The sequence below is a fragment of the Gavia stellata genome, chromosome 15 (genome assembly GCF_030936135.1).
Source record: "Gavia stellata isolate bGavSte3 chromosome 15, bGavSte3.hap2, whole genome shotgun sequence".
NCBI lineage: Eukaryota > Metazoa > Chordata > Aves > Gaviiformes > Gaviidae > Gavia > Gavia stellata.
The window spans coordinates 11,832,604-11,860,599 of NC_082608.1; the positions used below are offsets into that span (position 1 = coordinate 11,832,604).

The 27,996-nt window shown below is 41.5% G+C and overlaps 1 protein-coding gene across 5 annotated transcripts; it reads left to right on the forward strand.

The window, feature by feature from the left end:
• Window positions 1-90: 90 nt before the first annotated feature.
• Window positions 91-27,898, forward strand: LRP3 (LDL receptor related protein 3). 5 transcript variants are annotated; one of them, XR_009484310.1, is made up of 8 exons: window positions 91-157; window positions 5,306-5,353; window positions 11,100-11,238; window positions 19,774-19,982; window positions 20,258-21,344; window positions 22,543-22,675; window positions 23,600-25,894; window positions 27,492-27,525. XR_009484310.1 is itself a non-coding variant. In XM_059825113.1 (7 exons), the coding sequence occupies exons 1-7, from the start codon at window positions 91-93 to the stop codon at window positions 24,410-24,412; spliced, it is 2,496 nt and encodes an 831-aa protein (XP_059681096.1). In that variant the 3' UTR covers window positions 24,413-25,966. The 5 variants fall into 5 exon arrangements, 3 of the variants coding, with proteins under 3 accessions (XP_059681096.1, XP_059681097.1, XP_059681098.1); XR_009484311.1 differs by having other exon boundaries at window positions 23,600-25,062; window positions 27,492-27,513; XM_059825113.1 differs by lacking the exon at window positions 27,492-27,525 and having other exon boundaries at window positions 23,600-25,966.
• The last annotated feature ends 98 nt before the right edge of the window (window positions 27,899-27,996 follow it).

Genomic DNA, 27,996 nt, shown 5'->3' on the forward strand with positions numbered 1-27,996 from the left:
GCCGGCTCCGGCGGCTCGGCGTAGAGGCGAGGCGGGCGCGGAGCTGCCGTGGTTCCCCCCGCGCTGAAGGGCAGGCGGCGGCGACCCGCCATGGAGAAGGCAGCGGCCGCGGAGCTCCGGCAGGGCGCGCTGGTGCCGCTCACCGCCATCTGCCTGGGTGAGTGCCGGCCCGGCCGCTCCCAGCGCGGCGGGGCATGTCCGGGCACGGCGGGTGGGGGGCGCGGGCACCTGCGGCGGGGCCGCCGGGCCCCTTGTCCGCTATGGGAAGTCACCCGGCGGGGCGGGGGGAGCGGGACGGGACGACGACGCGCCAAACCGGGTCGGCGGATCCCCCTCCCGCCCCCCCGCTTTCTAACGGGGCGGGGGACGGTGCGGCCGCGGGGCGCCCGCCCGGGTTGCCGTGGCCGGCCGCTGCCCGGCGGCGGGGGGGGCGAGCGGAGTTCTGCCCGGTCCCTGCGGAAACCGGCGTTTTGCTCTTGGCTTTGAAACCGCTGCGGTAACCCCGCATAGCGCTGGAGGGAAAAAAATAAAAAGTTTAGACACCATCGGTGCCTTCTCCAGACTCGTGACTCCCGCGAGGCGCGGTGCGGGCAGCGGCTCCCGGGGCGGTTACGAAACTGCCCGCGGTGCCGCCTCGCCCGCCCGGCGCTCGGTCGCGTTTCTCGCCTGCCTGTCACTTCTCTGAGTGGTAGGGTGGAAAAATATATCCCCCCCTCGTTTCTCTGCCATATTCTGCTCTCCTCCCTGCCTTCTGCTTGAAGCAATTGCTCTCCGCTCTGCTTCGCAGCAGGTGTTAAGTTATGGCAACGTGATGAAGCGTATTGCTGGTTTCCAGTCTGTCGGCCCTTTCTGTCAGGGATGATGGGTTTTGTTGGGGAGAAGTATTGACGTCTGTGAGTAGAACGAGCGAGCGAAAGGCCTCGCGTATTTAACAGGGGCACGTAGGAATTGGGAGTTACTAAAGCTGACTGCTCTGTTCCTGCGTGCTGCCAAAAGATTCTGGTGGAGCAGCGTTGTCAGAAGCGCTGTGCGCAGCTGAGCCGTGCTGGGGCTGCTCTGAACTCTTCTGACAGTTATTCGGTAAACTGTTACAGCTCCTCGAACTAGAATGTGCTAAAACCACAGCTATTTGCTAATAAAGTGGATTAGAATTTGTTTTTTATAATCCCAAATGACAGCTAGTATTTGTTACATAAACGATCAGAAACGGGTATCTGTGGCCAGACTGCTCGATCTATTTTTGTAAAAGTGGTTTTTTTTTAACATCAGTGCTTGCCTAGAAAAATGTAGGAAGTTGAAGTTTAAAAGCTGCTCTGGTTACTTCAAATGTATCTATTTTAATTAACGGAAGTGCAGTGTAAAAAGCTATCTGAACTACAAAACAGTTTGAACATCCGTTCTAGCTAGTACAACTGTTTTCTGCAGAGTCTTAAAGGGATGTCAGAGACGTGCACAGCACAAGGATAATGTCTGCTGTGTCGTTTCTTTAAAGTTAGAGAAAGATACAAGTTTCCGCCGTATCTCTGAATTTCTTGGGTTTTTTTTGTTTTTTGTGGCCCGGTCAGACCTTTGTTAAAGCTTTTGTTATTTAACAGAAATAGCCCAGTTATTATTAAAATGACTAATAAGATAATAAAAGATTATGTCAACTCCAGAGTTTAAGCAAGAACACTTCTTGTATTTAGCTGTGGCTAATGCCAGGTTGAAAGTTTAGTAGATGTCTGCTTTTTATGACTTCTAGAATTTCGCTGTCTGGCTCTTCTTTTCATTTGGAATGTTTTATTCCTATTCTTTGCACAACTAACAGTAGTGGAAGTTGAGAAACATGAGAGGTGGGAAGCTTGTAAGAATATAATAAGAATATAATGCTGCTGCTTTAACAATTTTTGTATTTTACTTCCTGCTTGTCTGCCCTTGCCTTTTTTCCTTACTTTTGGTTCTCGCTTCTTGCCATTCTTTTCTTTTACTTTTTGTTTTTCTGTAGGCTTTATGTGGTGTTTGGTGTCTGTATCAATACACTGTTACTGACCAGTGCTGTACGTGACCTCATCTCTAAACCGCTGCTCTAAAGACTGGAATTGAGTTTGTTGCAACTGTTCTTTCGTGAGGCCATTTTGTTTCTTATTCTTGAGAAGTTCTGGAGGAGATGGAAGGTTATCAAATAGGAAGTAATCAAAACAGTGAAGCTGCTGTCTCTCCTTCTGGCTGTGGGAAAAGCCTGGTAGCTGTCATTTGGTGTGGAGGTGCCAAGATGTAAATTTCCCTTTTGATCCAAATAACCGCTTTCCCAGCTGAAAACCTCACCCTGAGAATTATTTAGCAATCCAAATGAATGGCACAGTAAGTTTCCTACATGGAGTTCAAGCCAACTGAACCGCTTCTGTTTTTTCTGGCTTTCCCATAACTCTGCCTAACAGTTAAGAGAAAGAGCATCTAGAAAACTTTCTAATATACCCCTAGTTTGTCACCTGTTTATATTTTGACAAAATTTTGTTTCGACGGGAGACAAGAAAACCAGCCAGGGAATGGCTGTTCTTTCTTTTGGGCCTCTGACACTTTTGAGAGCTGAGCGCTTCAGAAAATGCTGGTTTACGGTGCTCTTGGGGTTTGATTTGACAGTCTTGAGTGAGACCGAGAGTGAGGAAAACAGATACTGGAAACTGTAAGCTTATTCAGTCGCTGGGGAAAGTACCTGATGTGAAACTTAGACTTTATTTTAAAGAACTGTTCTTGACTGCTGAGTTCTTAGTGTGAAAGAGTTTGAAAATGAGAGCAAAGAACTTCTAGCAGCAGCCGATAGATGTTTTGCATTTGCAGAGGTAAAAGCATTTTTGGGGATTGTCTTTCTTTGGTGTCTGCCAGACCTGGCATGCAAAGCTGCCTGTAACTCTGTCCTTCTGGTAGCAAACTAGGGCTGTCTGTTTAACAGTGATTAGAAGAAAGTAACGTGGCTCTGAGTCAACTAATTCCGCTCTATCACGCCCCTTGTCTTCGCGCTACTTATTTCCATTTAAAGGGCATGGGGGCTCCTTATCAGGCATGCAAGGGAACCTCTGCTTGGGAGCTCGTGTTCTGTTATGGCCATCGGGAAGATTCGGGTAGGAAGTGTGAAGAAAGATTGTAGAGTGGCAGTACGGACCCAGGTGTTTCCATACAGTGCATCTTCAAATACTCCTTTCAGTTGTGGTGGTAATAGTTATGCAAAGTATATTAATGTACTTTCTTTGGAGCAAAACAAAATATTGTAATGTTCATGAAATTAAATTTGTGACTTAATCACTGGTTAATTTCTTTTCCGTCTTTATGACTGAATTACTATGGCTACAGGAATAGCAGTGCTTTAATACCGTGTGAGAAAATGTTGTGTCGCTGTTATTGCTGTTCTCCAAGGTGTGTCACAAACGGACGTGCTGCTCTGTCACAGAGCAAGAGTTAACGGAGCCGAGCAGTTTCCTGGTACGGAATGGTAGTGTTGCTCCTAGGTACGCTTACTGACCTATCAGAGCAAGCTAGCGCCGTGAAACAAAAGAAATAATTGCTTGACATGTTGTTATTATCATATAGCAAATGTTACTGTACATTAATTACGTAATAAAATCAGTGCTGTTAAGGTCTTTTGAACATTGTGTTAATGCTTGTTAACACAAATCTGCAGCTCAGGCCTGTTTCTTCTCAAGCCACGGCATATGTATGCTGCCCTCCTTCCCTTGTGCATTACTAAAAGCTCAATCCTGCAGCCGCTTAGAAGGAGCGAGCAGTTGCTGTCCTTGCTCTTGTGGCAGTACCCTGAAGTCCTCTGCGACGGGTGATGCCGGGAGCGGTTGTTCTCTCTGGTTTGCAGGGCCTGGCCTCAGCCTGAGGTCCGTAGCAGCCTGTGCGCCTGCCGAAATCGCTGTCTGCATTTAGCTCTTGGAGCTCTGGCTTCAGGAAGGAGAAAGTCCAGACTGTGGCCATCCGGACCGGGATGGACTGCTGTAGGCACCTGGGCTGCTGCACTTTGGTGATAGTCCAGATCCACCGCTGACTGAAAACTGTGACTGGGCTTGCACTGGCAAGCTAAGGGATCGTTTTTAGCTTTTCTATTTCCGCCCCTTTAGTGCTAGGTACTTTTTTCCTCTTGTGCTGGTTTAAGTTATACCAGAAGGTGGTCGGGGCAAGGGTCGCTGTTTTGTGAGGTGTTTGGACTGTGTCTAAGACAATGGGGGCCTGTGCTAGTACATGCTGCTTTGAGGCATAAATAGTGTTAATTGTCAGCAGCGTCCCAAGTGATTGTTGGGAACAGGGACGGTTTCTCTTCCTCTCTTCTCCTATTGTTCATTCTTTAATGATGTTTTTTACTAAATGCCTGCCAACAGATCGGCTATAAAAAGAATTGCGACTTAACACATGCAAAATAAAGCCAAAGTGAGTGCTTGGGCTGGGATGTTGTAAATTAAGTTTTGGTAACCTTTTAAACCTTTCTAATTCTTTTAAACATTCATCATCTTATTAATAGCTGTCTTTGTAGATTATAAAATAATGCTAAAATGAGAGCAGGTAGTGAAATATGCTGTAATTGTTAGAGAAGTGTATGGGGAAACTAATCTGGAACTACATGTAAGTGCTGACCTCTGGAGCAACAATGACACAGGAGAATTTTTTTTTTTGGCAATAACTACTCTTACCAGATCACTCTAACGGTATATACTGTGAGAAGAGACTTCTGAGAAAGTGAAGAGTATTTGGAAACTAATTTGTAAGTCAGATGTGTGTTGCAAGCACCACCTCATCCTGTTTTGATTTTACCAGTGGACCTTTTTGAAACCTTCATTGCCTTTGATTAGTCAAGGTAATCGTGTTAGCTTTAGCAGTTTATTTTCAAGGTGACATTTACCTGAGAGGAACAAACTTTGCTTTTTGCAGAGGAGACATATTTAAAGATAATAATCTCATTAATTGTTTTCCAGCATTTTAGCAGGTAAAGTGACTACCTGTGAGGACGAATGTTTTAGTGTAATTGTTCTTCTGTCTTCCCCAATTAAAAAAAATCCTGCAGAAGACAACCTAGAATAGATTGGCAGCTGTTTCTTTTGGTAGCATGTTTGACAGATACTAAACTAACATTGTGCGTTGACTTTTTTTATAGCTACAGTGAAGGATAATAGTTGATTACATGACTTGCCTGTGTAGATAAGCAAAGTTCTTGTTGGAAGACTGCAATGCGTTTATATCAACACCCCAGCAAACACCTAGAAATGCCTAACTACTGACTGCCACCCTGTGCCAGTGGAACCTGTATCAACATTATTTTTCTGTCTTTACACAGTGAATCTCTTCCTGACTGGGAAAATAGAAAGTGCTGTTACCTCATTAGGTAAGACATACTTTTCTTATTTGTATTTACTGTTCTTTTGAGTTGTTACTGTTTCTTTCCTGCGTGAAGAGATCTTTTAACAAAACAGTATGACCTTTGAGAGGGAGTAACAATGACGTTTGAGGAAGTTAGGGACTTCGAAGTCTTCCTGGGGTTATGGACTCCACCAGTGTCACTGTGATAGGAAAAAACTGTAAGCTTGAGGCTGAAGTCATAGCACGTGCTGGTATGTTCAGGGGAAAACTCTAAGTTTAGGAAACGTGCCTGGGAATATCAAGCCAGGGACAGTGGCCCATTCCCAGGGGAGCTAAAACAAGAATGTTAAAAATGTCTCATGACTATCAAAGTGGAAATTCAACCAGAATCGCAGCACTTAGTGTAATTTCCTTCTTTATAGCAGTGCTGTGACTTACTGACATTACGAGAACATTGCAATCAGGGTCCTCTTAGTGAGAAGGGTCCTCTTGTGCCTGTCAATCCACAGTCACGTTGGTAGGCATACTTGATGCCCAAAGAGGTTGCAACTTAAATTAAAACAGAAAAAACAAATAAGGGAAACAGGAGGAAAGGAAATGGGAAAACATGAAAATAATTCTAAGGCAGTAGGTTGATAAATGTAGGAGCTTGAGTGTTCAAGTCAACACAGGGGTTTGAGAGAAGGTTTAAATCAGGAAAAGGTAGTAATTCTATAATTGGGTAACTTCCTTAAATTTAGCTTCGGGGAAGTGTGGATGAACCATATACGACATGTGTTGTTTGCAACATTCTATTGTTGGACAAAATCCAGAATGTCATCTATGTCCTAGTCTGTTCTGCCTGGATGGTTCTTTGGCTTTTGATGGAGTTTGCCATCCGTTGGCTGTATGATATATGAGTTTACAAAGTGTAACTTGAGTAATTATACAGTGGCTGGCCTAGGCTGGTGATACTGCCTCAGCCTGAAATATATAATGCTTCATCCAGTTGGCTCTGCTGCTTTCTAATGCTGTTCTTTTGCTAGAAACAGAGAGTTGTAACGTTTGACTTTTATTCTTTCAAGTACACTGAAAACCTCAGAGTACTGTAGCCTTCATGATTTCTGGTCTTGATACAGTTTTGAGTTACTCTGTCTCCTGACAGTGTAACTGGAGCAGGGGAGAAAAAGGATCATAAAAGGTCATTGCAATAGTGTGATCCGTGTGTAGATTCTCTTACCTGTGCATTGGAGGATAACAGGTTAGGATAGTGCAGTCATAAGGCAGATGACCCTGCCAGGAATCATCTTGCAGAAGATGTTCCTTAGGAGCCCTGATAAAAGTTGGGAGGAGTGGTTACTGTCCTAAACATGTCCTGACAAAGCTGCTTATTACAAAGTTGATCTCTATGATAAGGTACAGTGCGGTTTCTTTTCAGAAAGCTGGTGATAGCAGAAATAATGAGTTCTGGAGAATGCAGGTCGAGCCATCGTTTCGGCTGCGTTTGTACAACGACTGTAAGCCAGAAAAGCTGCTGCTGCCAGGGAGCAGTCCTCCCCCCGAGCCCCCTTTCTGCAGGCTCGCAGTGAGCCAGTTCAGCCTGTTGATCCAGTGGAACGCGAGCTCAGCTTTTGTCAGATCGGCGAGTTGAACCCTTGGGCTGTGCTGTTGCTGGTTCTCATATCGGGGGCAGAAGCAGCCTGCTGCGAGATTGGATAAAGTGAAGGGGAGCCTTAAGTCCTTTTTTTTTGCTCCGCAGGTGTAAGGAATCTGCATTAAGCAATGTGTGCAAGCCCTCCTTGAGGGAGCGTTTGGAGAACTCGGGGAGAGTTTCCTGCTGATCCTGAGATAGCTGCTGAGGAATTGTATATTGCCAAGCGTTTGGTTTTGAGAGAAGGTTCCTTGTGGCAGGTGCAAACCATTCTTTATCCCAGAGCAGATGGTTGGGATGTGTCCCTTGGGACTGATGCAGACCCTGGCGTGTCGCAGGGGAACTGCAGTGTGGAACTGCAGGATTTATTTTCCGCTGGGATCATCTGAAAGTTTATTCCTGCACAGCTTAGTGCCCCCAGTGCTGTCCTCTGGAGGAGCTCAATGGCTGTTCTGTTATAGTCGCTTTTGCAAAAATAGGAGTAATATTAATTCATGTAAAGTTTTGGAAACTTTCTTGCAAGTAATTGTGGCACATTTAACTGGCAGTGGGAATCTTCTGCTGTTTACAGTAGAAGAAATCCATTTATTACAGAAAGAGCCTCATTAAGATTTATGCCTGCTTGACAGAAACTCTCTGAACTCGAACATCTTCTGACATTTGTTTAAAGTTTTTTTTAATCTGTAAAAAATTCATTATTGTCTATCTTCAGAATTTATCTTTTTTTAAAAGCACCATCGCAGTAAAATTTTTGGTGGGTTGGTTTGCCAATCCAGGGATTGGTATTCTCTTATGTTTCTTCAGTAATTCTAAATGTGGAAAATGTAAGCCATTTGGGGCTTTTAGTAAATTGGGTTTTCACTTTTCTTTGGGGTTTGTGCAGAAAAAGAGTTATAGAACAATTGTTGAGAAAATGTTGTCGCTGTTCTTCTTGTGAGTGTCGCTGATGATAAGGCCTTCAGAATCCCAGGACTGTACCTTTCTATTTAGAGACTTCCCTTTCCTTTAGATGTTTTGGCAATTTGAAAAGGCTTTTGTTTATTTTCCTTAAGGAATCACACTGTCATGCCGAAGCCCAACTTAATAACACAATATTTTGCATGTATGTGATTCTGCAAACTTCATGGCAGGAGCTGAGGAGGGAAGTTGGGGCCCCTTTATTGACACTGAAACCTCAACAGCATGGAATTGTGTCCTTGTGTGGTTTTTCTGTTTTGTTGCCAGCACTGAAGGCTTTGTTTAGCATAGGCTTTTCTTTCAAAAATTATGTAGGTAAAAGAACAGCTGCTGAAAGCAGTGTTCGGATACTTCACCTAGTCTGCCACGCAGCAGTCAGTGCACAAGGAGTAGAGAGGCAGATGACCGGTTAGGAAGGAGATCTATTCAAACGTTGCAAATGCTGTAGTAATGAGCATTGATGGCAACTGAAAGGCATCAGAAGCATAAGGCAATTAAGTGAGGCTTGGGTAAACACAATTTTAGTTTCGGGGGGTGGAATGGTGTGTGTCCCCAGTTTGCTCCAATAGGTTTAGGGGACTGTGGACATATCCTTAAAAAAGTGTAATTATGTTTTGGCAATATGAATTCAGATTAGTTGTCCATTCAAGTCAGGAGACTTTGTAAGAGCAAAGCAGTTGTCCGTTTAATTTTGAGTAGGGCAAGTCTGAAATGCTTGTTGTGTGTCAGAGGGGTAAAGCCATGGGCAAGTATTGAGCAACAATGACCATTGCCGGATGAACTGCCCAAAATGGCATGTAGTGTCAGTGCAGCCCTTAACTTGCTTATGTCCTATGTTTCACAGATAACAATTCTTCTGTTAAAAAATCCTTTTCTTTTGGCTGTACTGCTTTCCATGTCGGATGTTTGTAGCAGATGTGCAGTGTTAATAAGAAAAAGCATTTCTCACTGAGAACCTGAACTGTCGTGTTGCATCGGATCACTGCTTATAAATTAGGAAACTATACATTATTGCGAAAGAGAAAATGCTAGTGATGTTACTTCAAAAAAGCTGGGATACTTCAAGTAACTATTGCTCAGGATCTTTGTAAATCATTCCTAAAACTGAGAAACAAATATTTGGGAGAATAATAACTCTGCTTAACTGCACTGATGAATGTGCGAGTGGAAGTGCTCATGCAGAGCCTCCAGTTTATCAATGGGAATTCCTCAGAATGGGAACTAAAATAAGCTTTGTTTAATTATGATTCTGTTCTAATGTATATACTATGAATAAGGGATATTAATCCAGAACAGTATTTGGTACGAGGGGAACAGAAATATTTGCAGAGCTGTTGCTGGAAGTGTCTGGATAGTGCTGTCTGGTGTATTTGCTCTTTCTGCTTTGTGCATTCTGTTCCCTTCCCATTGAGAAGTTTTAGTAATCTGGCAGTTAGGAAATGCAGTCTTTCCAGCTCTTTTTATGTGGTTGCTAGCTCTAGGTCCTCTCATGCTGCTATGATACGTTGATACGGTGACAAGTGTGTGGAGGAGCACATTTAAAGGCCTAAATAAACTGAGAACTAGAGTTGAAAAGTCCTGTGGATCTTATGTTTGCTTATATAATTCTGTAATTGCATCTGCATCTCGGGATTTTGCCAGCATCTAGTGTGGAGCCGCTCTAGTTTTAGAAATGTGATAACAGAAATGTTCTTGGTTTTGGTAACTGCTTTACTGCAAAATATTTGTTTGGAAAATAGATGTTTTCATGTATTTATGTATTCTGTATGCTTTTGTGGCCTTTGAAACTGGTAGGAATTATATGCGTATGTTTCAGTAGAATGCCCTGCTTGGAGAGTAAAAATAATGGCTTTTTATATGTTTTGCCTCAGGTAAGTTACTCACCTCATGCTTTTTATATTCCTGTGGCTCACACTTCAAAAGTGCTTACGGTGAACAAACGGAATAGTGCTGGGCACAGATATACTGGTGGGGGGATACTGCAGCCGGGCCCCAGCCCCAGCCAGGAGCTGTGCAGGCAGCCTCCCCACCTGACTTGATTGCAGCCAGGCAGCCTTGCTGGCACTTCCTCACCCCGTCCCTCCAGTGCAGCTAACTCTGATCCCGACTGAATTGAAAATCATGCATTTATGTGGCTGAATTTCAAGCAATACTGCAAATCTGTGATTTGTAATGCAGTGTATTTGGACACATATGCATATGAGGAAACTTGAGGTACAGGCAACCTTTTTTTTCCTTGCCAACTTTTTAAGCTACGAGAAAGTAAGCTTCTGTCAAAAATTGGATTATTCAGCTGCAATCCACAAGTCATGCTCTAGATAGTCATTTGTTTTAAAAATAGTTTTAAAAATATTTTTGGAGAATGTTCAGAATAGCTATTGCATTACACAGAATTTCCCCTCTAGTAGTCTGCTGAGACTACATTTTCCCATCAGAACAGCTTTCCCGCTTGTCCTTGGAACATTTCACTTTCATTTTTGAATTGCTTAATTACAAATTATAAGTATTTGATGTAGCCTTAATTGGCCTGCTGTTTTCCATAGGAAGATTTGAAAGTGCTTTGAAAATATTAAGCTTTATTTAGCCCTGTTTGCTGCTTTCCCTGTCTGGAAAATTTTTCCTATCTATGGGAGTTCAGAAGGAATTTAGAGTACTTAGTAATGTTCAGTGAAAACATTTCACATCAGAGTCCAGTTTACTTTTCTTTCTTTTTTGTTGGGGATTTTTTTTAACCGTTACAAACCCTTCAGGTCTGTTGTATGGTTAGGAGAATAAACAACATGTCCAGGAACATGGTACAACAAAATGAGCTTTGAGAGACTTTACACTGACTATGGATCTTCTTCAGTTGCTGGGTGACATACCCAGGCTTTGGGAAGCTGGTAAGAAGGATTTCTGTATTACATCCTCTTGGCAGATCCGTGCAGTAATATTGATTGTAGCCTTGGGTAGATTCATACAAGGTTATTGATTGATCCTACATTGAAATGCAGGTTATGCTTACCTACACTTAGAGTGGGTGTCTTAATTAAAAACTGGGGCAGGGAAGAAAGCAGTAAGAGGATAAAACTATTGACTCTCATTTGTCTGCAATCCCCAGAAATTGATGAAGGCTCTTGTAGCTAATGTGAATTGTTGATTAGGCAAAGCATTAACAATAATATTTTCCCCCCCCTATTAACAGCTGCTTGCAGTGGAGAACTGGAACAGCACACAGAGAGACGGGGAGTCATCTATAGTCCTTCTTGGCCATTGAACTATCCTCCAGCTGTAAACTGCAGCTGGTACATTCAAGGAGATCGTGGAGACATGATAACAATTAGGTATGGTTTGATATTCTGTGGAGATAAAGGATTGCTTTGCTGAAATGAAACAAAATGCGAGTTCTTATCTGATATAGCAGTATGAGGCCGTTTGTCAGAGCTACTGAATGGTCGAAGGAAGCTGAAGTTGATTACACTGGAGCATGATTGCACGTTGGGCACCTCTCTCATTTTAGAAATGTTCCACTGTGTCTTGTTTCTGTAGGCTACTTCTGACATCCATTTTTATATATGCAAGTCACTTGTAGTCTTTTAATATATTTATCTTCACAATACCTGTGTGAGATTTCATCCACCTCTGATAGATGAGGAGGTGGGAAACTGATATATTTACTCATAAAGAGTTTCCCTTCTCTTCATTGCTTATAAATAGGAATAGGTGAAGGCTATCAAACCTGGAACAGCCTCAGTGGGATATGTAAAATTCTTAGAGCAAAAATGGCTTTTCTGTAACGTCTTGAAACGGTGCTATGTTTAATTGACAGTTGAAGATAATCATTGCTTATTGTTACTTGTTAACCAAAAGGCACATGCTTTTCTGCTTAATATTTATTTTCAACAGAATTAAATAATAGTTAGCATTTGTGGCACAATTTCCACTCTTTCTATAAAAATGCTATTCAGAAAAGACTAGAATATATTGCAAATGGTTTGTGAAGAATGTTTAGGCTATAATATCAGCACACTGTGAATGTGCTTAATTTCTCTGGGCTAATCGTAGTATCCTTCTCAAACCAAGAATTTCTTATTTAAAAAAAAGGGGGGGGGGGGGAAGCAAACCTAGGAAAGGGTTTTTTGTTTGGTTTTTAGTACCGTTGTATTTGACACCATCTGCTCATTCTTTGCTCAGCTGCTTAAAAGGACTGCAAACCCCTTCAACTGCAGATGCTCAGCAATTAAAAACAAATCTGCCACAGATGGAATAATAGGAGGGCTCCACCATCCGTAGTTCAAAATAGGAGCTACTCATCAAAAGTAAGGAAGTAGGTACCTGCCAGCATTTGAGATCCATAAATAGAAACACGCTTTTAAACCCCATTAAATTGTATTGGACTTGGGGAATTTGTTTCAAAGCAGAGATTGTTGGAAACTCTGAGGGAAGCATACAAATGAGACACAGGACTTGGCTCTGGAGAATAGTACTGCAGTTTATGCTATGAAAACATCTCAGAGCTCCCAGCTAGAATTAGGATTCTCTTCTGCAAGTACGAGTGTAACAGAGGCTAAAGAAATAAAGGAAAGTTAAATGAGGAAACTGGTAATAATGTGTGCATACAGTTTAGATGTGTGCATAGCTATATGATTTGAAAGATTTCTTCTTAATGTGTTTGTTTTCTACCACTGCCATATCCTGCCCTCCTATGCACATGCAAACAATGGGAGCTATGTGTTTACATCCTAGGCAGTAGTGTTGTGGTGTTACATTTCTGACTATAAATGTACTTGGAATGACTCACTCCAGTGTATGAAATGCAAAATGTTACAGCATTGGAGGATTTCTTTAGAAAGTTGTAGCCCTCGTAATGCCAAGGACGTCAAAGAAGCAGCTGACTTGCCTAGGCTAGCATGACAGGCAAACTGGGAAAGAGGGTTGAAATACAAACATTTTTTCCTCTTAACAGTTGGGTATGCTTCCTGTCCTAACAGTGTGCTGATAAGGGCATAAAAGAGTAGCTTTTTTAATTTTCCTAGGAAAATCAAACACAGTTCTTGTGATAAAATCTGGATTTTGAAAGGTTTAAAAAAACCCCACCTCCTTTGTGTTATGTTACACTGAATGCATTTCCTTTTGATCTTGAATTCTCATTGACAGTAAGACAGCAATGTTATATAAGCACCATATTTGAGATACAGCAGGGGTCATTAAGGGATAAAATTGCAATTGAAAGTAGTTTTGATTTCTAAAACATTTGCAGTAGGTGGTCATTTTTAATAAACCTATTATTCAGCAGCTTGCGATAGAACAGTGCCCAGATCTACATGTGAATGCAAGATGCTGGCTGCTGTGGGCATGTGCTTTAGAAGCTTTGTCTTAATACCTACCTTTCGTATGCGTATTGATTTTCTTCATATCCTCACATTTCCATGCTTATTGTTTTTCTTTATAGTTTACTTTTTAGAAATCCTTGGGGGAGACCTCACAAGAACAGGAAATATGTGTTCTTTGTGCTTACACCTCTCTGTTAATTAGGCACATTTCAATACTTTCTTCCAAGTCTGTGTGTCTGATGGAATGGTGCTTGTTGAGACCTGGGAACAAGTGTGTAGCTACTGTTTTCCAGGACTATGTTGTGTCACTTTAGATTCAGGTAATCAGTCTGTTAGTTATTGTTTTGGAAACTACTTGATTTTTTTTTCCTCCCATTTTCTCTATTTTTATGCCTGCTTTCACAGAGGATTACATAAAAATCCTGTAAGATCAGATAAGGGTGTCATATGCAGTAATGGCCTTTGTGCCATCCTTTACGAGCTTTATATGTGTATGTTTCCTCATATATGAGAATAAGATCAAAATTGTTTTTGTTTAGCAGTTGCTGTTACCTGATGGCTGTAATTAACCTGATGTGTGCAGAGTGTAAATGAATTGCATTTTATTATGGGAATTTATGGGACTGAGAGTAAAATGTTCTCCATGTTCACAATTGAAGATAAAGAGTATTGAAAAGTGATCTGCTTAGTGATCCACTCAAGCTGTCTCTTATTAATTGAGGTGTGGGGGGGATCACCTTCATTGGCTTTCACTTCAGTGATTCATGTCATTGGCTTTGAAAAAAGAAATTTTCACATGCCATCTGAGTTTCAATTTCTGAGTAAGACTGAGGCCATGTAAAGGCTTGCTGGTCTGTAATTGTATGAAGAATTAAAGGGACTGCTTCATATGCTATTTACCAGACTCACAGTGTTTCAGAACTTGACGTTAATTGGGAAAAAAACTCATAATAGCCATTTATTTCATTCAGCTGCATGTGTTCAGCTTTTGAAACACAGCCCCTGTGTCTCTTACCTAAGGTTACACCAAGCTGGTGCTTGGGAGCTGGGAGTAGAATAGAGCTTTCCTGACTTCCAGGTCCTTGTGCTTCAGTGGTTAAGCAGAGGTTTTTAATGAGCCAATTAAGTCATCAGTTGTTCACAGTCTGCACTTGCTGTGAGAGGTTGGCAAATAGAAGTAACTTTTCTTGCTTAATTGGCTGGTCTGTTTTATTTTGGGGCTGTGCTCTACTGATCTACCCATAATATTTATACTCCAATTTTTAAATGAGTTTAGAGGGTCAAATTGGACATTTATTTATTCATTTACTAATTACTTTCATTCAGATTTTACATCTGCTGGGCCTCCAGCAGTTCACCCTTTTTTTGTTTGTTTTCCTGATCATCCCATCTTTGTCCTTTTCCAGTCATTAAAAATGCTTTTTTTTTATTTAATCTGTAGTTGTTCGTGCTTAAATTACTAAGAGGGTTGTAGGGAATTCCCTACATTATTTATAGAAGTGCTTTTTTTTTCTAGCTGCCACTGCTCCTTTCAGCGCAGATGGCAAAAAGCTTAGCTCTGCTAAGCGTTAGTGTTGCAGGTAGCACCTCCTTTTTATATCTTTTCAGAGTGTAAACGAGTATTTGTGATAAGCTGGTTTAATGAAGTTCTTCCCAACAACATAAAAATACTTGGCAGTTAATAGGAAAATATCGTTGTAGGCTACTGTTGCTTCACTTGAGTAATTTTACAGGCAAGATCTGATACATGGCTGACCCTGTTATTTTCTGTAAGCTCCTGGAGTCCTGCTCAGTGTTGGAGGTAACTGTGTTTCAGTATCATACCACTGAAAGAAAAATCAGATGATTTTACCTATTTCTGCAGAATTCTGTAAAAACAGATTTAGTGCTGCATTTGTCAGTTCACATTGAGTTGTTCTGATCCTCAGAGTTGAAATGCTTCCAGTGTTTAATAGACTATTCTTGTACTTTTGCATAAAATTAGCAGATTTTTTAAAGGAATTAGCTGCAGAAGAGGCATTCCAAAAGCAAGATAACTGGAGTTAGTGCTTTTGAATAGCATCTTTCAGAAGAAACAAAACCTGCAAAATTTGGTCCAATAATTTTGATCTTTTACACCAGTCTTCTCCTCTATTCCTGTATTGTGTTGGAGATCACAGGTAACAGTGAGAACAGCCTAAGGGACACAGCATTTTAAAGGATGTTCTGTGTCTTAGTGATGGGTTCTGTACTTCGTTAATATTGCAGTGCTTGAAATACCAACGTTTGACTTGTGCAGTATTGTGCCCGAGTGCTCCTCCTCTCCCTGCCCTCTGAACTAGGGCTGTGCGCTCTGGTCCTGGAGCGGGAAGAAAGCCTGGAGGAAAGCCAGGTTCTCCCTCCCTTCGTCACCGAGCACTGAGATGCCAGAGCAGGGGAGTGTTGCCCTGTAAGTGAAGCCTGTGGGTGGAGGGGGATGTCCGCATCACGTGGAGCAGATGCTGTGCAGTGGGGAAGGCTGTAGCTGAGGGGTGCAAGGGCTGGACTTTAATGCCACTGTGCACTGCAGCTTGCGTGGTAGGGTGGACCTCTGGGTCCACATCCCACTCCTTCAGAAATGTGCTTTGCTGGAGGGGGTTAGTGACTGATCTGACCCTTCTTTTGCTTTTCCTTCCAAACCCTGTGCTTCCCTGCCCAAGATGTTTAAAAATACCACAGTACTGCCTGGTGCTGCGTGAGATATGGGTGATGTTATCCATTATTAGTACTGTCTGTTTCAGCGTGTCTTGATTCTGTTTCTTGTTTTAATCACAGAAAGTAATGTGGGTTTTGGATACAAAGGGCCTGAGACCTCCTTCAAGAACCATAACTACAGCCTTCATTCAGTACTTTTCCAAAGACTGTAAGATGTTTGCACAATCCTACAAGCAGTAGGAGCACAAGACTTTGTCCCTTATTTCCACTGCATACCCTCAATCATTCAACCATTGGGCTAATCCTTCTGACAGAAAAAATTGCATTCTAGTTTGATAAAGTTCAATGGAATAAGTAAATGTCCCCGCACTCTATTTTGTGGGTAGCAGGATTAAATTACTCTTCAGAAGACTGTAACAACAGCAGCACTAGATCTAATTACAGATGATGGAAGAAGTGAAGTAGCAGAGGTTGAACACAGTTTTCAGGACTCTTAGGTAAAATAAATCAGTGGGCTATTTAATGTCAGATGAGTATGTCAGAAACTTCTTACACAAAGCCTTGTTTTTCCAAATGCATTATAAAGTGAAAACTAATTTTATGTATTTATATGCGCGCACATATGTATGCATGTTGTTTCGTATTTCTTTATGAAGGAGTGGTTTTCTGTGGTAAGGTTGGTTGATGGCTTGTTGAAATATATCATGCTTTTGGGCTTGAGTAAAAATCACCATCAATTTAAATGGGCCAAAATTTGCTTCCATTGGAGACAATATAACTTAAAATGGTGCTGGAGTGGAGTGACGATGCCTTAACCAAAGCAAAATTTGTTCAAAATATGTCTGTTGATTAGTTTGCATGAGGTAGAACATAATTGCTTTGACTTTGCTTTTGCCCTTAGAAGAAGAAAGTTTATAACTGCTATGGTATCTATTTATATATAAAACTTTACATCAGAACTAGAACATCTGTATTCAGAGAAATTGTGTTTATTCAGTGGTGTTTGAAACTCCTAGACAGCTGTGATTAAGAAGCTTATTGTTTTTAAAAAAGAGTTCATTCTTGTCAATATTATGTATTGCCCTTTTTTGAATACCAAGGCATTTGTTTTGGTAGCTCGTGCATCCTTGAGAGGCATGGTGTTTTCAGGGAGGCTGTTAAAGATGATACTTCCTTGCAAGTCTGTTCTGCCTCATCACCCCTGTACTCAGTTGGTTTTGTGGCTAAAGCTTGAATTTCTTAGTGGGTAAGTGTGGGATTCTGCTCTGAATCTATTACAGATCCACAACTGATACTCAGGAAAATCAGTTATGTTCTCTATGCCTGTGCTTCTGCTTTTTGGAAAGTGGGACTAAAGTTTCTTCCTCTTCCACACCCTTTATAATAAACCAGAAAAAGCCCTTTATTGCAATGTACAATACTACATTCTCAAGGTGCAAGTAGAAGGTATGGTTAATTATACCCAGTGAAGGATCTCCAGAGGTATCGCTATCATCTGCAGAGGAGTTTGTAAACAAGGCATGTGCATGTCGCTGACTTTTCTGTACTTTTCCTTTGTGTGAATCTTAAAACTGTTAAACATTTTCTTTTTTTCTAGAAAGAAATGCATTTTAATGTAAGGTGCAAACAGCTTATTATATAGGCAAATTGTTCCCTGGGTGTGTGCAGTCTGTGTTGTGTAACAACACTATGGGTGAATTATTTACCTGCCAGACAAAAGTAGTTCTTTTCAGCAGAGTGGGGAAAATGAGTGGCTGTGGGACTTGGCTGGAGTGCTGGGAACTGGGTAGGGTAGGAGAACAAGTTGCTTAGCTCTTTAAGGTTGGTCCTGGTACATCTAAAATAACTACAGAAGTAAAAGATCAAAAGATGTAGTAAATGATCATGTTTGTATCATACAACCAGAAGTTTTCTAGTCATTCCCCCCTTTGCCCCCTTCCCAGTTCTGAATTCCCATTTCTTGATTTAGTGACTGTTCCCTTTGCTTAGAAATATTTGTTGTTGGGCAGATAGGTGTTTCTAATACTTATTCAAAAAGTCTTTATGACAAGAAACCCTGCAAACAATTCTCCAAGTAGATGATAGAAACCCTTGTTGATGTCTGGTGCCAAAACAAGTTACAGAGAGCAAAACCAATGTGGTAGCTCAGCAATGCTGTCTCACGTCTCTTGCAACAGAATTGACGTGGGTGCCTGTAATTTCCCTGATGCTTTGTATAATTCTTTTTCATGCTGTAGTACCTGTTCATACACTTTCTTGGTCATTAAAAATTCTTTTGCAGAACACCTGGGACAGATGCTCTTTAGTTTACCTTTGCATGGCTGCATGCTTAAACCTTTTCATTCTGACTGCACAGTCGTCTAAAACTTCCTTGCAAAATATGCTGGTTTCAGAAGCTTGATGAGATTGCCTATAGCAAAGAATTAGGTGCTGTGGCACGATTTCTTCCCAGCTGGGAAGACACATGGAACATGGTGGGAGAAAAAGAGTTACAAAAGGGGAAGGACGTATTTCTGGGCGGATTGTCCTTGCCTGCATGTATGTTGTTGGACATCTCTTAATTTCCATTTTAACTTAACACTTTCAGTGCTCTCTTCTCATTCTCTTGCTGGCAGAACCTACAGGTGTGTGTAGGCAGGATCTCCTGCTTAAATGAATTGGCTAGTTTATGTAGTTGCTGCTCTTTCCCTTTCACTTTCAAACAGCAAGATCTGGCAGGCAGCCAGATTGACAGCCTTTTGTAAATACACAGTGATATGAGAAAATTATCTTTCCATTTATCTTCTTCAAAGAATTTGTCTTTTATGTTTGTGAAAAGTCCTTTGTGGAAGGAGGTCTGTATTTCGTAGCAGCTTTTCAGCCTTTCTGAAATTTCTGTCTAAGTATTTGTACAGAGTATGCGCATACTTCTACCAAGTTAATTTTGTATAGCTGAGTTATATGAAAGAGGACCAAAATTCATTTCTAAGAGTTCTGAACAGTGTGCCCTTTCCCAATGACTATGCTTCTCTGTGCAAAGCTCTTGTCATTGCCGATTACTGAATGCAAATGTAATGTGTTCCATCAGATAACAAACCCCCTGTATGGTTCCTGAGCTACAGGTTAGGGAGTATTAATCTGGTTGTGTTCAGTGTTCTGCAAACAATTGGGGCACGTCTTTGCACTAGGTAAGCTACTATTGAATAATCACTGGGCTTGGGTCAGCAGAAGGGCTGGAGGTTTGACTGTAAAAGGTTATAGGCTTGTTTGCTCTGCGTTTGCATTCTCAGAAAGGGAATATTTTAGTCTTTGAATTAAAAATGATAGTGTTAGACTTCAGGTTCCATCTCTACCCCTTGCAGTCCTATTCTCTTTTTGCCCTCTCCCTGCCTATCCATAGCTTGAACAGTTGATTTTTGTCTCTCGTATTTATGCCTTTAGGGTTCTTTGTACTGCTCCCTATTGTTCTTTTTCCAAAACAGTAGTCTCTCCTCTCATCCCATAGTTTCATAGCTTTTTAAGGTTGGAAAAGGCTGCTGAAATTAATCTACCTTCTGTATAATGTATTCTGGAATTTTGCTTTTACTCATATCTGTATTTTAGGAAGCAGTTTTGTTTAAGGACTCTGGGTAAAAGAGGAATCATCCTTTCAGCTTTTGGAGCTACTTGGCATGCTGTTTACGCCTGTGAGATGGGTGCTTTTCCAGATTCGGGGAATTTGAGTGCTCTGTTTGTATGTACTCAAGATACTGTAGGTGTTCCATTATCTTTGATCTCTTTATGTCAGCACTACTGGTGCAGAAAGGCAGTGGTTACAGTCTGTTTTTTCTCTGTTTGGCTTTGTTCCAGATATATGTCCTCTTTGTAACTTCTGTTTTCTTTTGTTCCTGACAGTTTTAAGAACTTTGATTTGGAAGACTCTCAGAAGTGTGCAGTAGACTGGTTGATGATTGGCCCATCTTCCAAGAAGGAGGAGTACAAAGTGTGCGGATCTTCCATACCTCCATCTTTCATCTCTGCCAGGGACCATGTTTGGATATTTTTTCACTCAGATGCATCAAGCTCAGGACAGGCTCAGGGATTTCGCCTTTCTTACATTAGAGGTAAAACTTTACAGTTTTGTTGGCTTTGCTCTCTGGCAAAACTTGAAGACAATAGTATTTTTTGTTGACAGGAGTCTTGAGCCAGTCTTGATGACTGTAAGGTATTAGCATGGTAACACTGATACTATTTCTACTGGCTTTTTAACAGTATTCCTGAAGTGTGCTGGCCTGACCAATTGACTTGTGACATGCAGGGTAGTAGGTGTTTAAAAAGCGACATCAGATGGTTCCAAAAGTTTTGATACTGACTTTTTTCTTCTTGCCCTCTTTCACAGGAAAGATGGGTCAGGCTGTATGCCAGTCAGATGAATTCCGTTGTGCGAACGGCAAGTGTATTCCCAGTACTTGGAAGTGTAACTCCATGGATGAGTGTGGTGATAACTCAGATGAGAGAAACTGCACTGTCCCTCCAACAGAGCCTCCGTCCAGCATCTGTCCCTCAGGAATGTTCCAGTGCAGTGCAGCCCACTCCACCAAGTGCTTGATGAACGAGCTGAGATGTAATTCAGTTAAGGACTGCAGTGATGGTTCTGATGAAGATAATTGTCCTGATCTTTCCTGTGGCAAAAGGCTGGGTAATTTTTATGGATCTTTTGCTTCCCCAGACTTATTCCGTGCTGACCATAGCAGATCAGACCTTCGTTGCACATGGTACGTGGACACACAAGATAATCGACATGTTCTGTTGCAGCTTGATTTGCAGTTAGGCTACAACGACTACGTAAAGGTATATGATGGCATCGGAGAGAGAGGTGATAAATTAATGCAAACATTTTCATACCACAACAATAGGCATTCGGTGAGCGTGGAGTCATCAAAGGGCCAGCTCACTGTCTCATATCATGCCCGCTCCAAGAGCACTGGTCATGGGTTCAATGCAACCTATCAGGTGAAAGGCTATTGCCTTCCTTGGGAACACCCTTGTGGAAGCGATGAGGAGTGTTTCACAGATAAGCAGCATTGTGATGGCTGGTGGCACTGTCCAAATGGCAAGGATGAGGAGAACTGTCCCGCTTGCCAGAAGAACGAATACCCATGTGAAGGAAACAGTGGGCTTTGTTACTCAATACTTGACCGCTGTAATAACCAAAAGAACTGCCCAGATGGCTCAGATGAAAAAAACTGCTTTACTTGCCAGCCAGGAAACTTCCATTGTGGTACAAATCTGTGCATCTTTGAGACTTGGCGCTGTGACGGCCAAGAAGACTGCCAGGATGGAAGCGATGAACATAACTGCCTGGTGATCGTTCCCAGGAAGGTCATCACAGCTGCTCTGATTGGGAGTCTTGTGTGTGGCTTGCTGCTGGTGATAGCACTGGGTTGTGCATTTAAACTATATTCTCTGAGGACCAGGGAATACAGGTAAGTGTCTAGCTTTTATGATGCTTTAGTAGCTGTGTTTTTTTTTTCCTTTTTGTTTAAAGGAAAAAGGTCGATTGTTAACCAGAGAATTTGCAAAATACTGTGCAATCAATCCAAGGAATTGATGACAATTAAATAGCAGTCACAGCATTAGGCTTAGAGAAAAGTAGTTAAGATTTTTGGAAGCAGTGAGGGGAATGTCAGGTCTTCTGTGATCTATGAGAAATATACATTTATTGTGCAGCCTGGCAGAACCTGTATCTAACTTAAATCAAAACTGTTTTCAGCAGTTTCCTCTCCCACCTCCTCCTCCTCCTGCAACAAACCCCTTGCACTGCCAAAAACTGAATGCTGAACTGTTAGAGTGAAGTCTTTGCTGAATCTGAACTGAATAACTCTCCCCCTGCCCTCCCCAAATACTCTAGTTCTCAGTTCTACTAAAAGCGATGTCCTGCAGTGGTGGGGCCTGTTCGGAGCAGACGTTGTTTTTCTCCACTGTTCCCATCTGTGGGAGCTGTGCCCCTTTCTCCGGGTCCTATATGCCTTGCTGTACGGATAGTGTGTGTTTTTCTGTGTCTGTGGTTTTTGTGTTTGTGCAAGCCTGGTTCTGCCCTTTGGGAGAGAGTCGTAAGGGACTTTCTGAAGCCTGTCTCTTGGCTTATGCACCAGCTCTGTGCCGTGCTGCTGACACTGTTTGTGTTTTCAGCACAGTGTGCTTTACATTCTCCCCTGATCAAATCTGCGTGATTAAGGAGCTGGAAACCAGCCGCTGTGCTATGTTGGGAACCTTGGTGCTTTGGTTCTGGCAGGACAGCCAAAGCTCTCTGCAGCTGCAAGCTGCCCCTGTTGTGTGATTGTGTGATTTTTCCAAAAATAACCTTTGGGCACTTGCTGAACAAGTTACCACTGTTACTCGCGTAAGCTGGCTGATTGAAAAAACTTAAGTTGCCACAGAGTCTAACCTGGGACTGCACCAAAGGGTTTGCTGATTTGATTCACTGATGCTTATACCCTCTACCTGCATTCCTTTTGTTTATTTCAGCATCCTGATAAGATTTTCATGGAGCCTAGTTGAAGGTTTGCATTTTTGCTGCTAGCGTGAAGCCCTTCTGCGCTGCTTTTATGCATGAATGTGAGTGAGGCAGGACAAACTGACTGTTACTTCTCTTCCATGTTTTCTCTCTGGTTCTGTTTCCAGAGCATTTGAGACCCAGATGACGCGACTTGAGGCAGAGTTTGTGCGGCGGGAAGCTCCACCTTCCTACGGGCAGCTGATTGCACAAGGACTTATCCCCCCAGTTGAAGATTTCCCTGTGTACAATGCATCACAAGTATGGAGACACGAGTGCCTATGAACCTATCAGCAGCCAAACTACTATAAATTAGATAGAATCAATCTGGAACTGTATTCTTTCAGTAGCTGTGCTAATTATATGGCAGTCATATAAAAATGTGTATGTTTTACTTGGAGCTGAAGAACCACAGTTACGCATCTTGGTGCTGTGGGTAGTTCCGAACACATTAAATGTGTTTGCTAGGGAACAGCAGTGAGATAAGCACATGCTGTTTTGCTATACATCAAGATACAATGAACAGAGACAGAGAGAAAAGTCAGAAAGTAAATAGAAAAAAGTCTTTTCAAGCTGAAACTGTAAATGTGCCTGAAGTGATAAGAAAGTAAGGTCTCTAGCAGTATTTTTTGGAAATTCTGGGATTATTTTTCATTTACAAATACATTACACTGGGAAGTCATTAAGTCATTCTTCTAATTCATTGCTGAATTCTCAAAAATCTCCTGTGCCCTGTCAAAAGTATCCAACTGTGATACAGTTCCTAGTGTGATAAAGCTCTTGTAGTTTGTTACTCAAGTGGAGAAGTAGTTTGCCTTGACCTTTCTTCTCTGCTGTTGTCATCAGCTTTTGAGGATCCTTTGCTATTGCTGATGATAGAGAACTCGGTGGTCTGCAGTCTGGTTCTTTACTGGTAATTTGATCATGTGAGTGGAGCATCTTCCTGGGCAGACAAGTAGAGCTTAAACTCACAGAGGGAACACTTTAAGGGAGAGTCTTTTGGTACAGGCAGAGCTGTCTTTGGTATTCTTAAATAGTTCATTAGAAAATACACATTTAACAAAGCAGTGTAGGGATCAAGTCTGAGAATTCTGGTAAGGTGGAGAATATTAGTGGAAAGAACAGGGTTTAGGAGAAGTCTTTTGAGTATGTGTGAAATCTTCATTTGTTACATCTGTGTTACAGGCTTCTGTGCTGCAGAACATTCGAACAGCTATGAGGAGGCAGATGAGACGACACTCGTCAAGACGGAGCTCGTCTCGGCGGCGCTTGGGCAGGCTCTGGAACAGACTCTTCCACAGACCTCGGGTGAGAGGACAGATCCCGCTCCTGACACCCGCCCGCACTTCACAGACTACACTGGGTGATGGAATCATCAACCGTGCTGATGGGACTATTCAGAGTCCTCCACCTTCCCCCGAAGGACCTAGTTTAGAGGCAGATGCCCACGGCCAAGCCAGGGTCCTACAAGAAGCTGGATGTAACAGCTTGCAGCCAGAGACTGAAATCACAGACCCATCGCCTTCAAATGTCTTACTGAATACTTGCACAGCTGCACATACAGAGCCCGAGGCTGGACGCGCTGATAAATCTTCAGGTGCTGAGACCTCTGGCAGTGACCTTAAGCAGTCCAGTAAAGTGGATTCAGGAAAGGCTTTCAGAGATCCTTTGTCTGAAAGTGTTACAGAAACGATCCATGGAGGGTCAGCATCCAGGAGGACTGTCCCAGAAGGCAGTAGTTTAAGTAGAAGTCATCCGCTGAGTGAAGAGCCATGTAGGTTACCCTTAAAAAAGTGGGAGTCTGCGTATTCAGACAGCCCTATGAATGTTCATATTCAAGTGGATGGACAAAACCGATGTTGCCCTAACTCATACCGGGAGGAGCCTTTGGGTATTCATGCAGCTTGTTGCCATTCTGTGGAAGTGCCAATGTTAGAGCCCTCTACTCCCCTCTCTGAAATCAATACCAGTGATGATGAATCTTTACTTGTTTGCTAATAAAAATTTTTGGTTTGGCCCTGTAGATTTTGTAACTTCATTGTTTCTATGACAGTGCACTTTGATGATAGGTGGTATGTCTGCTCTCAACCTTGTCTCTTAAAACCAGTGTGCTTTAATCTCCCAGGGAGTACAGTACAAGACTAAATGGGACAAGTTTTTGTCTTCATTGCTATTCCTGAAACTCCAGTGGGGCAGAAGTAGGCCAGTATGCAATGTCAGGGGCTAGGAGAGCAAGAATGTGTCACTGCAGTTTGGAGGCATCTCCATCCTCTGGTATTTCTCCTGTGCATTTATTCATTCTGCATTCAGGGAATTAGTGTTTCTTTGCTTTTCAAGTGGTCTTACTGAAACTAGAGAGAACTCTGTTGGAACCTGGGGCAGGCACCAGTCATTGTAACTATGAGTACTAAACTAGAAATAACATTGTTGTCTTTTTAGACATCATAATTTAATTAATTACAAATATTTAGAAGAAAATAAAATCCTTTGTAGCTTCCTCTTTATAGAAATTGTTCACTTTCTTTGCTTCCTTCCGAAATGTTTTGATGGCCATATGTACCTTGAGGCATCCACTAAAACCAAAGTTGCTGTATAGAATACTCAGAACGATACCAGGTGTCTTACCTGCTACAGCTTTGTAATAAGAGGTAAGCAGCGTTAGGTATAAGCGGAGTGCATTGAACCCCAGTTGCAGCAATATTTCTTTTTTGTGTTGTCATGTTACATTCTCTTCATAGTGATGTTGTGAAGGTTGAAGAATTGTTTGCTTTCTCCCTGCCCTCTTTTTCCCCTCCTCCCTTCTATTTTCAGGGACTTTTATCATTATACCACTTTGGGTGTGCCCTGAAGGATACAGAGGGGTCACAGCTCCTGTTGGCTGCAGTAGGAAGCACTGAGCACTTGGTAACTGTCAGGATCAGACTTCTGTTTTATTTTGAAATAAAATCTGCTTCACCAGTTGTATAAATAATCTTTTTGAATTTTTTATTCTAGAGATCTTGCTTGCATTTTTCTTTTAAGAACTGAAATAGATCAGTGCCATTTTCAAAGCTGACACTGTGGATTGTACACAACACTTAAATGTAAACTGGTGCCTTTTTGGTTTTTAGAGTGTAATTAAAAGCAAGCAAGCTATTTACCTGGAAGAAGGGTAACACAGCTTAACCAGGAGTGACTCGGCGCAGAATGACAGAATATGACTGTGATAGCTTGGCCCTGTTGCGATGGATGGGGCATTGGCCAGGCTCCCCCATGCTCTGACAACAGCTCTGCTTTAATGCCCCTGTGACGCAGTGACAAACTGAAATGCTTTATATAGGAATTAACAAGGAAGTTGATGATGCTGCTCTATAAATACCCGAGTGCTCTGAAGCCTGTTTATTGCAGTAGGAATTCAAGCTGCCCGAAGTTAGTAACTGAACTTGTAAAATTGAGGTGGACCTGGGCTCTGCTGTCCACTGGACCCTCCAGGCTGTAAAGGTAAACAGGCTTTTGCAGTGAACAGTTAAGTTTACATCAAAGTTTCAGAGATATTTTTTTTTTTTTTTTGGTCCTTTAAATGGGCTGTATTTTGTCCTGGATCTTTTACTAGGACTTCCTTTGGGGGAGTGCCTTAAAAAGAACAATGAATAGGACTTTGGCTTTACTGAAATATAACATGGAAGAATTAAATTGAAGTATTTTTTTTCCCTTCAGTCGCAAATTGGTTTCATACTGTGCATTCCAGAGGCAGAAGATTCAAACTCCTTAAGGGCATTAATAGCAGGAAGGGCTTATGGCAAAATGTGTAACAAGTAAGAGTTGTAGTTACATTAAATAAGTACTGCTCACTCATTTTTTTCAAGTGCTTTTGTGATCAGAATTCATTTCATCAAAGGAAAGGTAGTTTTGAAAGAGATCTTGCTTTCATAGTATTTGTAAACATTTTGGGTACATTCCACCTTTGCAAGGCCATGTACTATTGTCATTGCACTGCCAGGGTGGGTGGTTGCATTTAAGGCTACAGGTTTTAGTGTTGTTTTTTTCTTTTGTCTAAAGGTAATTTTAAATACATAGAATTGTATGTGTAAAGTAGTTAATTACAATTGGGAGGAAGATTATATTTCAAGGTTAATACTGTGCAGGTATGAAGGACCTTAGAAATAAGTGTATATTTAATTCTGTTACAGAAATGTATTTCTATAATAAAGTTGATCGTACTATGCCTTAAACTATCACCACTGTAAGGCTCTTAAAGTTGAAATATATGTACTTCAGAATACTGCTATGTTTTGGGATCAACCCTGAACAGCTAACGCTGTATTTTATTTTAAGATGTGTAACTTCACATAATTTCTTACATATTCATATTTTTGTGTACTGATCCATTTGGTAACTCAGTGGAAATTTCATTGAGAAGGGTTTATTTTTAGAAACTTTAAAAAGTCCAGGTTAATGAAAATTTGATGCTTGAAGCGTACAGACATGTTCATAGCCCTCACTACTGGAATTTATAGCCTTGCATTGAGAGATAGAAGCCTGGTGCTCTTTGTAAGCTCCTAACTTTTGTATTCTGCAAGACAGTATTCTCTCCCAGCTCCCCGGCTCATTCCTTGGAGGGAAGAGTCACAAATTTACTCTTAATTTTGTGGAAGAAATCTCTGTGTCTGTGCTGGGATCACAAACAGGTGTGTTGCAGTGTGCTGGAATGTCAGTACCTGAAGAAACCACAAAATCTGCCTTAGTTTGTTTGCCCTTCCTCCAGCTCTTGTAAGCATTTAGCAGTGAGTCAACCATCCTCGAAGACACCTAAGATCTGTTTCATGTAAGCTGCCTCCTTGTATTCAGAACTTCTTAAAATAAAATAAAAGACGAAGAACTGCTACTATGCCAGATGTGAACAGGAAGAGCTCATTGTTACATTTCTTTGCTCAGTGGAAAATATCAAACTTTAATGACTATACAACCTAACAGTAATCAGCTAATAAACTTGTTAAAATTTTTGTTATTTTACTAATGCTTTTCTGCACTGTTTAAAGATTTTTTTGTAGGCAGAGGGGAAACAAAATATTTAAGATAGCTTTTTTTTTTTTTTTAGGTACAAAACTCCCCTGTCCAAGCAGCCAAAAAAACCTCCCTAAAAGAAATCTCTCAATAGAGAAGAATACCTACACTGGTTTAAGAAGAATGGAAGCTTGTAGGCAACATCACGGGAAAAGTGACCCCCTTATGTTTTCTCTTACTGCTATTAAAACATGGGGAATGTTTCTGTTTGAAATTCTTCCAGCTTGTGTATGACTCTGTAACATCCCTTAAATGTACTTGTTTTATTTTTCTGTTATCTGCTTTTATTTTTTAATTTACATGTTGTATATATTCATTTAGATACAACATTTTACCATAGAATATGTACAGGTATATGGTTCAGGTATGGCATCATGGTTGCTGGTGTCTTCTGGTTCCTGGACAATGATACTAAGCAAGTAAGATGCTGGGCATCATCATACTTTGCTCGTGCTTTGGATCTCTTAATTTTTAATAAAATTTCATGTGCCCGGAAACTCTGGGTTTCTGACTGTCACTCTAACACCAAAGATCGAGGG

Coding starts and splice junctions, on each gene's coding strand:
- LRP3 (XM_059825113.1), top strand. CDS start 91: ATGGAGAAGGCAGCGGCCGCGGAGCTCCGGCAGGGCGCGCTGGTGCCG. Junction 11,239..19,773: donor GGAGACATGATAACAATTAG/GTATGGTTTGAT, acceptor TGTTCCTGACAG/TTTTAAGAACTTTGATTTGG. Junction 21,345..22,542: donor CTGAGGACCAGGGAATACAG/GTAAGTGTCTAG, acceptor TTCTGTTTCCAG/AGCATTTGAGACCCAGATGA.